General features: G+C 33.3%; 1 protein-coding gene across 3 annotated transcripts; it reads left to right on the forward strand.

The window, feature by feature from the left end:
• The first annotated feature begins 28 nt into the window (after positions 1 to 28).
• Positions 29 to 11725, forward strand: LOC128189862 (protein NipSnap-like). 3 transcript variants are annotated; one of them, XR_008244284.1, is made up of 10 exons: positions 29 to 188; positions 871 to 1046; positions 3074 to 3119; positions 3691 to 3782; positions 5285 to 5355; positions 5813 to 5953; positions 6207 to 6238; positions 7057 to 7154; positions 7987 to 8081; positions 9959 to 10042. XR_008244284.1 is itself a non-coding variant. In XM_052861641.1 (10 exons), the coding sequence occupies exons 1-10, from the start codon at positions 97 to 99 to the stop codon at positions 11078 to 11080; spliced, it is 897 nt and encodes a 298-aa protein (XP_052717601.1). In that variant the 5' UTR covers positions 29 to 96; the 3' UTR covers positions 11081 to 11725. The 3 variants fall into 3 exon arrangements, 2 of the variants coding, with proteins under 2 accessions (XP_052717601.1, XP_052717602.1); XM_052861641.1 differs by lacking the exon at positions 7987 to 8081 and adding an exon at positions 11016 to 11725; XM_052861642.1 differs by lacking the exon at positions 7057 to 7154 and adding an exon at positions 11016 to 11725.
• Positions 11726 to 13719: the final 1994 nt, after the last annotated feature.

The following is a 13719-nucleotide window of genomic DNA, read 5'->3' on the forward strand; positions in this document are numbered from 1 at the left end:
GCTATAAAGTTCCTTTTGCCGAACGTCTTGAAGCCGAAGTTTGTCGAATGCCGCTTTGACCTTCAACTTTCGGTTTGAGAGCGAGGTAATGGAAACATGAACACTCCGGTTATGGCGAGAGTTTTGCGGAGTACCGCGGGCTTTGCTCTCAGAAATAAGACACGCGTAGCATCCTTCGTATCACAAAGGTTTGGAATACTATGTAGATAACTGTTGATATGAAGATCTGGAAACGTAATCAATGAAAAATATAAATTTTAACTTGTTATAGTAGCCCTGACAGTGACTTCTGATTCTTTAATTTTTAAAATTAATCCAAAGTGTGCTGCAATGTCTTTTATTGGAAGTTAATTCAAAGGATATCTTGCTTGCTCCAATATGAATTAATATTTTTCTATATGCTTTGTCCTGCACAAAATGCCAAAAGTTTAATTTGCTCCAGTGTTTCAATGACATGCATAAGGATGATGTTGTTTTTGACATTTTGTCCCTATATGTAGAAAATCTCTTTAATTATTTGATGGTCAACGATATTGATTGTAGTGAAGGTAGTTTGCTGAAACTGGTAGCCTCCCATGAGCCACTTTCAAAGCAACCTTGGAAATGTTATTCCAAAGTCAGAGGCATGTTCATCAGAAGGGGTTGCAAGCACATGCCAAAATTCCCTTTACCAATAACACAAATTTGAAAAGGTTACAAGCACTTGCCTTATTCCCTTTACCAATATAACACAAATTTTAGAAGTGCTCGAGAGCACCTGCTCTGCTGAACTTGCTCTGGTGTATGGCTAAAAAACAAACGTGCATTAAATGTACTATACCAGTACTTTATTTAATGGGCATCTTATGAATATAACTGATTTATTTACAGATGCCTTTCAACATCACCTGTATTACAAGATGATGGTGAAAAAAAATCTTTTGCAACAAGGCAGGTTCAGTTTATCAAGTCAATTTTTGATAAATCAGACTTTGGACCATATGAAATTCAAAAGGAATCTCACTCGAGCCAGCTGTCAGATAAAGAGAATGTGTATGAAATCCAGTGTAAGTCTGTGTATTCCTATAATGAATTTTAATGGCATTCAGATGTGTTCAAGTTTTACTGCCTTCTGACTTGTTGGCTGTGTTCAGGATCATTACATCTACATAACTCTGAGTAGCTAGCCTATATGATCTTGAGCAATATGCTAGCTTGCCATAACAAGGGCTAGTTTGTACTTTGCATTCAATACAACTTAGATATATCTAGCCTAGTAACTTTATTATCTGCTGCAATCTTGAATGTAGCACTGTGTAGTCAGTGTATATGTATTTGTTGGGAAATATCTTGCATGACGTCAAGGTGCATGTGACGTTGTGAGACATTGCTATTATGACGTCATCATAATATGACGTCATGGTAACGTGACAATAATTATGTTTATGTTCAAATTAGTCTAGATAAACCAGTCAAAGCGTTCAGATGTGTTTTCATTCTATCTGACTCAAAGACCACTATACAATCGCGACATTTTGGTGCCGTGACCAAACGGAGAGAATATGACTTCTAAACTTAGAGCAGTTCGTTCAGGACAAAGAAGTGCTGTTACAAGACTTTTGAAAAAATTGGAGGAATTCTTAGAGGATGTATCAGCTGTAGAAAGGTCATTGGAAAGTCTTATCAAGCTCCAGAACCCCCTCCGCTACCAAAGGACCGTCTACAGATGAAACCTCCATTTACCGTGACAGGCATAGATTTTGCAGGACCCCTTTATGTCAAGGATAAATTGGGAGAAAACTCTAAAGCATATATATGCCTTTTTACCTGTGCCTCAACTCGAGCCTTACACCTAGAGCTAGTACCAAACCTAACACAGAGCTCATTTCTTCTTGCATTCAGAAGATTTATCAGTAGGAGATCACTGCCTAGTATCATGATCTCAGATAATGCTACAACCTTTCAATCTGCATCCAAGGAAATCATTAGATCATCACATGCAGAAAACGTACATCAAAAACTTGCTGAATATGGAGTACAATGGAAATTCATTCCAAGTCGAGCTCCATGGTATGTTGGATGGTGGGAGAGACTCATTGGATTGACAAAGACTTCATTACTGAAAGTTCTTGGACGCTCAAAGATAAATATGGAGACTCTTCACACCGTAGTAACGGAAATAGAAGCGATGCTGAATGACAGACCACTGACTTACATTTCAACAGATCCGGAGGATTTGCAGCCACTTACACCATCTCAGTTGCTATATGGAAGAAGATTGACATCTCTACCCTATTTGGATGAAGAGGATACCAACAATGATTCTCTATTAAATCACGAGAAAGCTAATGAATTTATGAAACAACAAATTCAGCTCCTACAAAACTTCTGGAACAGATGGAAGACGGAATATCTTACTTCTCTGAGACAATATCATCGCAGAACAGGAACAACATGTAATAAGATCAAGATTGGAGATGTCGTCCAAGTCCATGATGACTTCACAAAACGTATCAACTGGAAAATTGCTCTAGTGGTGGACCTCACAACTGGCAGAGATGGACTCACAAGATCCGCACTTTTACGTCTTAGCAACGGAACCATAACAAACCGTCCCATTACGAAATTATATCCCTTGGAAGTGTGCGAATCAGAGCCAGAGTTGAGGAGAAGTCAAAGACTTTCTAATTAAATTTTTCAAACACAACGCGACCTATTATGAACTTTTAATATTTTTTTTGAATTGTGATTTTGTACATTTTGCGGCCCGGAGTATGTTGGGAAATATCTTGCATGACGTCAAGGTGCATGTGACGTTGTGAGACATTGCTATTATGACGTCATCATAATATGACGTCATGGTAACGTGACAATAATTATGTTTATGTTCAAATTAGTCTAGATAAACCAGTCAAAGCGTTCAGATGTGTTTTCATTCTATCTGACTCAAAGACCACTATACAATCGCGACAGTATTTATCCATTGAACTTAAAGATTAATTCTGAAATGAACTGATGTGTTTTATACATGCATGGGTATGAAATGCATGTATTAATTAAATTGTATGTCTATCCTCCTATTTATATGTTTCAGTTCATGCTGTGAAGCCTGAAGATATGGAAGAATATTTAAAACAATTGTAAGATATTTTTCAAATCCTCAAATAGAATAACATTGGAGGAAATGTTTTAAAATGTTAAAAAATCAAAACTATTAAGGTACCTCACTACACCTACACTTATACTTCTTAAGACACTACGTCACAAGATGGCGATTTAAATGTTTTGTTAAATTGTTTAAATCTTTCGATTTGGTTGTATATCGTCGTAGCTCAGTGGTTAAACTAAAGTATTGGGCTTCTGAACCTCAGATCATCGAATCAGCCTGGAGCCTTTGTTCATGTCAACTGAATTAAATTTTTGAAAATGTAATTTTTCATCCAAAATTGCACATTCTTTGCCTATCATACTTAAATAATTCTTATCCATTATGATATCTATCATAATCAAGTAATTTTCTGCTGCTTTGAAACAATATTTCACGGTGTAGTGTAAGTGAGCCACCTTAAGACCAAATAAAAGATTAATGTAATGTGAAATGTGCTTGATTTTCATTAGTTCACAATACAATTGCCAACTTTTCACAAGTAATATTAAAAGAGTTAAATAATCTGAAACAAAAACCTTTTAACTAAAGAATATTTTCAACAGCTCTAAATTTCAAGAACTGATGCATGAAAAGAAAACAGGTGCTCATTTGATTGGCAGTTTCACAGTGGAAATTGGAGATCAAGATGAAGCAAGTAAGTAGCTGGAAATCCAATTTCTTTTTTTTTAATAGCTTACCTGAGCCGAAGGCTCAAGTGAACTTTTCTTATCAAAATATGTCCGTTGTCTGTTGTTGTCGTTGTTGTTGTATTTCATAAACATTTCACATTTTCATTTTCTGCAGAACCACTGGGCCAATTTAAACTAAACTTGGCACAGAGCATCCTTGGGGAAAGGGCATTTTAGTTTGTTCAAATAAATGACCAAGTCCCTTTAAAGGGATTCATCCAAAATTTTACTTAGTAGTACATACTAGAGAAAAATCTGTAAAAAATTTCTACCAAAAACCATTGGACCAGAAAATATGTAACTTGTGTGGAAGTATCCTCAGGTAGTATAGATTTAAGTTGTTCAAATAATGACCCCTGGGGTGTGGGGTCAAATTGTTATGCAGGAATATATACATGTATATATATATAGAGAGAGATTTTTTTTCTCAATAACCAATAAGCCAGAAAATATGTAACTTGTGTGGAAGCATCCTTAGGTAGTGTAGATTCAAGTTTGTTCAAGTCTTGATCCCTGGTAGTAGGATGGGGTCAAATTTTTACATAGGAATATATAGAGAAAAGAGAAGAAATATTTTAAAATCCTCTCAAAAAACAATTGGGACCAAAATCTGTAACTTGTTTGGAAGCATCTTCAAGTGGTGTTCAAATCATGATCCACGGAGGTAGGGCCACATGGAGGGGTGTGTAATTTTTATACATGTATAGGAAAAATAATATGTAGAGAAAAAAAGCAATTCATTTGGAAACCAGTAATTTGTGTGGAAGTATCTTCAGAGGTATGGTGGGGGCACAATGGGAGTCAAATTTTAACATATGGTTATAAAGAATTTTTTTTTAAAAATCTTCCCAGACACCATTTAACAAGAGCTGTAACTTGTGTGAAAACATCCTCAGTTAATGTAGATTAAAGTTTGTGTGAATCATGATCCCAGGGGGTAGGATTGGGCCACAATGGAAGTTGGTGGTGGGGGGGGGGGGGGGGGTTTGGAAATTTACAGAAGAGTATATTGAGAAAAATCTTTAAAACTCCTCTCAAAAACCATTTGGCAAAAAAAAAAAATCCTCTCACAATGGAGTTGAATTTTTACTTTGGAATATATATAGAAAAATTTTCTTATTTAACTTGAGAATATGTGTAGAAAAATTTGAAAGTTTTTACAAACAAGATATATTCTACTATTACTAAGTTGTCTAGATATTTTGTATTTAATACTCTAATGATGGTTTAAAGCTTTTCTGATCAGCTATGGCTATTGTTTCTCAGGTGAGCGATGTGGCCCCTGGGCTTCTAATCTTAGCAAATAAACCACAGACCTAAAAAGCCCAAAATATTCTCAATACTTTCATCACCTTTTTTTTCTGATTGAATTGTTTTTCTCCCTAATTTGCTCTCTCATTATCTGATTCTTTGGCTGCTTAGTTGAGTAGGCAAAAATGTCCGTGCTACCAATGTTATATTGTTTCAGTTCATATTTGGGAATACAAAGGAGGGTATCCGGTTTTAAATAATGCGACGGAAATCTACAGGACTGACCAGGTAACTGGATTAAAAGGACAGCCGCTTTTATTTTGTCCAGTTGACTGGAGTTTTAGTTTTTGTAAGATGCCATTAATAATTGTCTATTTCCAGCACCAGAAAAGCAAGTATGATTTGATCATGAAGGGTTGCTGATTTGTTATTAGAAAATCCTTTTTTTTTTGCCTTGTTAATACTGTATTTCATTGATTCCCAAATCTCACTTTCTAGTATATTATATGTAATGCATTGTAAAACATTTTGATAGATTAAGATGTACATGCTACTGTAGTTTACATTTGACATAATGGTAAAATTGTCATCATGCACAAAGTTAAAAAATTAAGGCGTTTAACAGAGACACTTGTGATTGTGATCCATTTGTTTGTCTTTCTGAAGAAAATACATTTTTATAGATCTTCATTAGAAATACTGGATTAGAAGATGAATTCAACAATTAAGTTTTTTTCATTAACAGGATTTTATAAACTTTCGAACAAGCAGGAACAAAATGCTTCGATACAGAAAGAATCAGATTCTTCTTCCTTTTAATTTCTGGCCAGCACCAGTACCAAGAGAAGGAAAAAATATCTATGAAATGAGAAGCTACACACTAAAGGTAGGAAAAGCAATATATACATGTACTTTGTATTTTTTTTTTTTTGAAAGATCAATTCATAAAATTCTGCATTTCCTAGAAATACTAAATTGCTGAATTATTGATAATACATGTAAAGAAATTACATGATTTAAATACTTTACCATAGATATTGAATGTGGTTAACAAGCAAGATAGCAGTAGTTTTTGAGTCAGCTTTGTATTACCTATTTTAATTTCCTAAATGCATATTCACTGTTTTTAAAATTTTCAGCCAGGATCAATGATTGAGTGGTCAAATTGCTGGTTAGTATAGTTTTATTCTTAATCTCACACCATTGGATATATGATTTACATTTGGCAAGATTACTGTTTATAAACATGTTTAAAAAATATTAATTCACTTACTGGTATATAGTCTTTCCTGGTTAATAAATAAACAGCTCCTTTGTCATATAACCTCTTGCCATTAAAAAAAAAAGACTTAATAACTATTATGTTTGAAGCAAGATTTTGCCTTTGAAACTCTGTGAACAACTTGATTGGTACCCTTATTCCCAATAACAACAAAAAAATGTATAAAAGATTTTTATAGCAATCTGCAATATATGTGGCTATAAGATATTCTTATTGGCATAAGAAAAACAAAACCTACTGGTACCTGCAGGATAACTAGATTTTCTGTATTGAGATTTTAAAGTTTATTTCGCTATATGTATTGGAAACAATTTTAATTAAGAAAATTTTTCAATATTGAGGTCTTAAGAAAAAGTTTAAACTTTTATCTCTTTGTGACATAAATTTTAATTCGATATGTGTCTGTAATTTTATTAAATTTAGTTGATAAAAAAGGTAAACTTGTTCAAGAAATTATTAAAACTTGTTGCTTATGACTCCCAAAAACTTGTATACAATTGTGAAATTAATTCAAATACATATTTATTGTATAAGATGCAGAATTTATCATATTTTCCCTCTGCATAGAATTTAAATTACTGGTACTACAAAATATGGTAATATGACATTCAGAAAAAGATATTCAAAGAATCCAGGACAGACTATCAAATTAGATGATTATCCCAAATGAATAATTTTCAAATTAGTAACAGAGAATTTTCTTGAAGGGCAAAAGGTTTACGATACCGCCAGGATAATGATGAGGTGGCAGTCTGTGGACTGTTCACTGATCTAGGTGACTTATTCACAGTGCACCACATGTGGGGTAAGTCTATCTACCAGGCATTACCCAGATAGACCTTAGATGTGTGGTAGTTTGTTGTTTTGTTTTTTGGACTATTATTGGTATTTGTTGTAAAAGTTTTGTACTACAGCCTAATTCCTACTTCTGCATTTCAATTTTGTTTCACATCTTGCCTGTTTTTATTACTAATGAAAATCGTTAAGGTCGCAAGTCTTAAAATAATTCCTGAAATTTTAGAAAATGCACAGAATCATGACATGCCATGAATACAAGTAGTATGATAATCCAGATTTGTATACATACAGATTCAATAAATGTCCCTGAGAATTGCCCTTGAATATAAAACTTCTGTATTTCTTTAAATATGACTTGTAAATGTTTAGGAAAGTGTTAAAATAATCAAAAATTCAGTGCACAGCTAGAATGCCAAAGGGTACTACATGTATTATGAATGTATATTTACCTAAAGAGTAATTATACGTGTACAGGTATATTACCAGTATTGTTTCATCTTACAAATGAAACAATCTTTTGAGTCAATGATTAAGACTTACTCCACTATGCACTGTGCATAAACCTCATTGTCATCACAGGCGGTATTAACATTCCTATTAAAATGCTGTCATTTCCTAACCTTCATGAATGTTTAGACTCTTGATTCTCTATCCTTCCATAATTTTCTTTCTCTGCATCCATATTAAATACTCTAAGGTTTTATGACAAAAACTTCACTTGTTGTATGGTACCTTGAATTTGACAGCATTTTGATGCCTTTGCCTCAAATATACAGCATTTAACATTCATTATTGATCTATATACCTTAGTGAGCATTGCCTTTGTCTTGTTCATTAAGGAAGCGAGGTATAGAACACAGGCGAAGCAACAATGAACCAGTTGCTGGATTTTTTACCCACATAGGAGAGCAAAATGTTGTACATCATTTATGGGGTATGTCTTCATACACATTCTTTCACTATTTCCTGAATGCTACTCAGTGAAGATAACTCTTCTGTAACCTGACAGGTATATGCCCTTTTAAAAGAACACTCTGAAGTTATGGAGTTTCAGGAAAGTGTATAGTGTTTTCCTCTTATGAATTCAATGTACATGTTAGGTATTAATTTCAGTATCAGGCGATTACAATTGACTGTTCTATGAAGATATTGAAGGAATTTTGATATTATGTTTGAAATTGAAATACATGTATTTAAAATATATTTATTGCTAAAGTACATTTTGCATGTAAATGAAAAGTTTTGTAATTTAAAGCTTGTGAAAGTATCATGCTCCTCAAATAATTGATAATCCATTAGAGTAAATGGGCATTGCAGATATACCTGGTAGAAAAAAAATTATACAGTATGGAACTTTAGCGTATATATAGGCTTTCTTCATGACACACTGTCTGTATACAAGATACTAATTTTTTTGCTATTGAAGTGCTTAGTTTAAATTATTATGAAATGTTTTTAAGTCTGCAGGCTAATGTCATGTAAGATTTTTTTTAAATAAATCTTTATTCATTTAAACAAAAGGGTAAAAAAAACACATTTCCAATAACTTTGATTTCTAGAACAATTAAAAAGTGTTTTCCTGCAGTGCTGGCATAAGAGCAATTAATTGTTGGGAGTTGATTTTAATCAACTCTCCTATGCAGTTACTCTGGCAAACCGAAACTGAAACAGTGTTTGGACCTAAGCACAAATCATCACCGCTGACAAGAGTTAGTTCTTAAAAATAATCGATAGATTCGATGTAATGTACGCTGACGCAATTTTTTAAAGTAAACTTATTGATAATTACCTTGAAAATAGTCAGATTTTAAATAGTACGAACAATTTAGGAGTTTTTTGCAGTTGTATGTATTCCTACGCCATTCAACCATCGGCTGTCTCCGTACATCTCCAACAAGCAGAGAGTCAGTCTATAGTTAGAGGTCGCATCATCAAGCTATCACGTGACCTGGTATCTTTTACTTGTCGGATATTTACGGAGACAGCCGAGCATCTGGTTGAACGAGACTAGAGTTCATTATTGGTTGGATCCATACAATTTTTGAACTATTCCGAGTATCGATACATAGTTTGATGAAATCAATTCTATTTTTACATATTAGACAATGTGATTCATAAGAGGTTTTCTGTGTGCGTAATTCAAATACAGATTATAAACTACTTGCCAAGCAAAATAACATATCATTGAATTTAAGATAAATAATAATCGATAAAATCAACTCCCGTCAGTACTTCGGTACTTTGATTACATACATTTAAACAATAAAATGCTTTCTTTGGTAATTGGTGGGATATGAAGATAGTGACATTGCAGAAAAAAATACATAACCCTCTTTAGCGGATTATGTAAATTTTTCCTGCAATGATGGCTATCTTCTTAACCCACATGAATCATCAAAGAAAGCATTTTATTGTTTATATTTACATCTTTCTTTTAACAAATTAATAAATTGATTGTAAGAAGTAGGTAAAATTCATTAAAGAACTGTTAATCTACATCAGCACTATCATGAAAAGAAACAGCCAAATTGTCTCCTATGAGAAATTGAGCCTGACATCATCATGATTTTTTTGTGCAGTCCATGATTTTTCTTACCTTGCTGTAGATTTTGACCAATCAATAAACGTGGCATGTAGATTTCAGTCTGGCTGTTCATTAGAGCTATATGGATTAACTATAAGTTTCCATAAGAAAAGAGGGAATTATGCTTGGTAGATGTAAATAATTATATAACTTTGAAGCAATACATACTTGTTTTAAATTGTAATTTGTGAGCGACATCATGTTACATGCATACATTGATTTGACAGGTTATAAGGATCTACAGACCAGGAAGGAGACAAGAGAAATGGCGTGGAGTAAGCCAGGATGGGATGAATGCGTGGCTTATACAGGTAAATGGACTTCTGTCATTGGACATTTTGTATCCTAGCTCAAGTATCCGGGTAATTTATGTGGGCTTCTGTGCTACGTTCAAAGGGAAATCATATTATAAATTCTTTTCTTATGTGTTTTCAGGCTATAGGCGTTTCTCCATATTTTTTCACACTGCATTTTGTACAGTTTTCATTAGGAATAAGTAGGATTTGTTTGCTTGATATTTCATATAGTTTTTACTGTAAATTTTTAAAAATTAAAATTGATGCTATTGCCACTTTATTTACCTTTAAATATAAATAAAAGTAACGTAACAACGAAAGTCTAAATAAGTAAAAGTGAATCTTTTATTATCCAATCCCTTTCTAAAAAAGATATTCAACTTGATCCGTAAGGGTATGGTAGACTTAACCAATAGTTTCACCTCTCACCTCACCTCACCTAACCTTTTCGTGCCAGCTGGCACATAAGGCCCGGATACACAGCTGTGATCTTTCCTGCTCTGTAGTTCTGCGCCATGTTGTTTTTGGTCGGCCTACTTTCCTTCTTCCTTCTGGATGCCATGGCAGTGCGGTGGTACAAATTTTGTTGTTCTGCATTCATAGGACATGGCCAATCTAATTCCATTTCCTCATAAATATGATGTCGCTTACTCGAGTTGTTTTTGTTCTCATGTAAAGTTCTTCATTTGAAATTTTATCTGGCCATCTTATCCTTAGGATTTTTCTCGGGCATCTATTCTGAAAGGTGTTTATCTTTTTCTTGTCCCACTCTGTTGTTTTCCATGTTTCGCTGCCATATAATAAGACTGACAGGACCAGGCTCTTGATCCGTAAGGGTGTGGTAGACTTGACAAATAGTTAACCATGGGAAATTGATATGACAGCTGGTAACAAAATATATGTAAATTTAGGAGAACATATTGTACTTTCCATAGACTAAGAAGTACATGTAAATCAGTAATGAATATGATCATGGTTTTCTTTTCAGTACCTCTTATACGCCAGATGAAGTCAAGGATTTTGATACCCACTCCATTCTCACCAGTACAATAGAGCACATCCTTATGGTTACCACGGCAGTCATAAAGAAACAGCTGGTACATGAATTATAGTGATACATACTTTAAACTGGATATAACAGGAGAAAATCTTTAAGTAAAACTGGCAGTTAGATGAGACTTAAATATTCTATGCTCTAGTCAACTGCCTCAGTGCTTTTTGAAGGAATCTATGAAATTGATATTTTGTTATTCTTGTTTATATCTTTTAATAGGCATGGGTTGTGTTGTTCAGGTCTTTATACATGTATACATGTAGTGCATGTACTGTATCTGTTTGGGTGCATAATACTGTAAACCTGCATAGATTTCACTTAAAAAGATTGAATTTTTAGCTGGTCATTTTCTTCTGTAAACAATACTGATTGAATATTCTGTAATGATGGACTGCATTTCAAATATCATAGATATGAAACCTATCGTTTAAGAATCCTTCAGCAGCAATAGAAAGTGTTTGACCTTGAGTTTGTGCCGATGGCAACTTATTCCTTTCCATATGTACAAACACCTTTTTCAGCTGGAGTGCGCTGTACTACTCAACAGAAATATTGTACATGTATTTGATAAATAGACTATTTGTGCTGTTGCAGCAGTGTTATTTTTGTGATTTGATAGACTAAAAATAAATTATGACGTCATATCTTGTTATTTTGTATTCAAACCTGTCAAATTTTATCATTCTTTCTTGATTTTTTAAATTGGATTGAAATGTGAATGAAACCACCGTATATGTTTAATTCCATTTACCGTTGTATTTATAAAAATAATACAATTATCATCATAATTGTAAGCAAGTAGATATTAAAATACACATTATTGTATAAAAGTTCATGAATATACATTTGACAGTTATATTCAAATTTGATCCTAAGCTCCCTTGTTCTATAAAATTGTTGAAAAGGTACATGGGGTTGAGTGAATCATCCAATGATTCGTCTTCCCATAAAAGTAGAAGACGATCATTAATGTTTCAATTAATTAGGGCTTTCAATAATATTTCTTCTGAAGAGATATAAATTGAAGTAAGTACTAGGAATTGCTAAATACCTGCCAATCTAAACGAAACTAAGTATATCAGAAATGTCCAGAGATTCAAGATTTCATTCGGCGATTCTGTACCATCAGTAGTTTAAAACACATTTACATAATTATGTATGTCTGATATTTCACAGGCACTTGGGGTATGGACCCCAACCATCTTGTATATATTTTTATATGCATGATACTTTTAATATCCATAATGTAACTTATTCATCGTTTTAAGCTTGTTTTAAAAAAAGCGTTCTTCGATTGACACTTCAAAAAAAGAAGCTCAGAGTCAAACTGGTTTCATTTTCTATAAAATAATATGCGAACCACAATGTATATTTATAGGAAGAAAGTGAGTATCGGCCTCAGTTTTTTTTTTTTATTAAAGCATTAAAATATTAAAAACGTGAAATTAAGGGGGGCCGTCCATGCCTCGAGTGCCTGCGAGATAATATTTAGTCATTCCTTGCACATTTGCTAAAAGAAATACGATGGTGGGTTTGTTTGGCTTAATCTAATACTGCTTTTTAAAGTTGTGAACAAGGGATTATTTTTATGATTAAGTTTAAAATATCGTAATTGGAACAATATCTTTTTGTATATACGGGTATCTATTCTGGAGTTGGAGATTGTACAGTTTTCTTTTTCACGCGAGTGCATGTGTGATAATTTGATTCGAAGCTCCTGGTAGAGCTCGAGAAAAATGTGTAAATATATATACATTAATTGTTCGTTTGATCATTAATGTTTATATGGGGGTTTTTGTTAGCGTTTCTTGTTGGGAATTTGATATGACATTACACTACGGGGTTTCTGCAGGAGTGGGAACGAAAGCAGACCGCCTGTATTTAAAATAGTGGAAATGTTTGGCCTTGGGACCCCCCCCCCCCCCTCGGGGGATATCAAATTATCCGTCGGACCCCATGAAACATTTCTAGATTCGCACAGGCTTTCATAATTGTTATTGAAAGAGATATCTTTAGTTCGTAGAAAAATGATAACCATGTATAATTATTATATTTAACAATATATACTAGCGGAAAAAAGAAACTGCATTGTTTTTAAAATTTAGCATAATTTTTCTATATCTATTGTTTGTATTTATAAAATTTAAACAATCGATAGTGGTAATGTTTTTGACAGTATCGGATGGTAACCGTTGGGTGCACGGACTTTTTCGTGGTTAGTGAGCATCTGTAGCGACATCGAATTTGTCAGAGCGGATCAAAGATCTTATTTTAATCAGATTGGTTGTTTATTGAAGAATTTGTACGCGCGAGTTTTACAGGCCAATACTGCTGTAAAGGATTCGTTCACAAAAAAAGTTTAAACGAATCCTTTACAGGAAATTTATTCGCCATATTCTTTGAATTTCTGATATCAGAAAATATAATTCTTGATATCAAAAAATCATTTTCAATTTCTGATATCAAAAAATCATTTTTTGATATAAAAAATCGAATTTCTGATATCAGAAAATGATTTTTTGATATCAGAAAATCGATTTTTTGATATCAAAAAATGGATCGTATTTTCTGATATCAAGAATTCGAATTTCTGATATCAAAAAATCATTTCCTGATATCAGAAATTCGAATTCTTGAT

Source organism: Crassostrea angulata, chromosome 6 (assembly GCF_025612915.1).
Source record: "Crassostrea angulata isolate pt1a10 chromosome 6, ASM2561291v2, whole genome shotgun sequence".
NCBI lineage: Eukaryota > Metazoa > Mollusca > Bivalvia > Ostreida > Ostreidae > Magallana > Magallana angulata.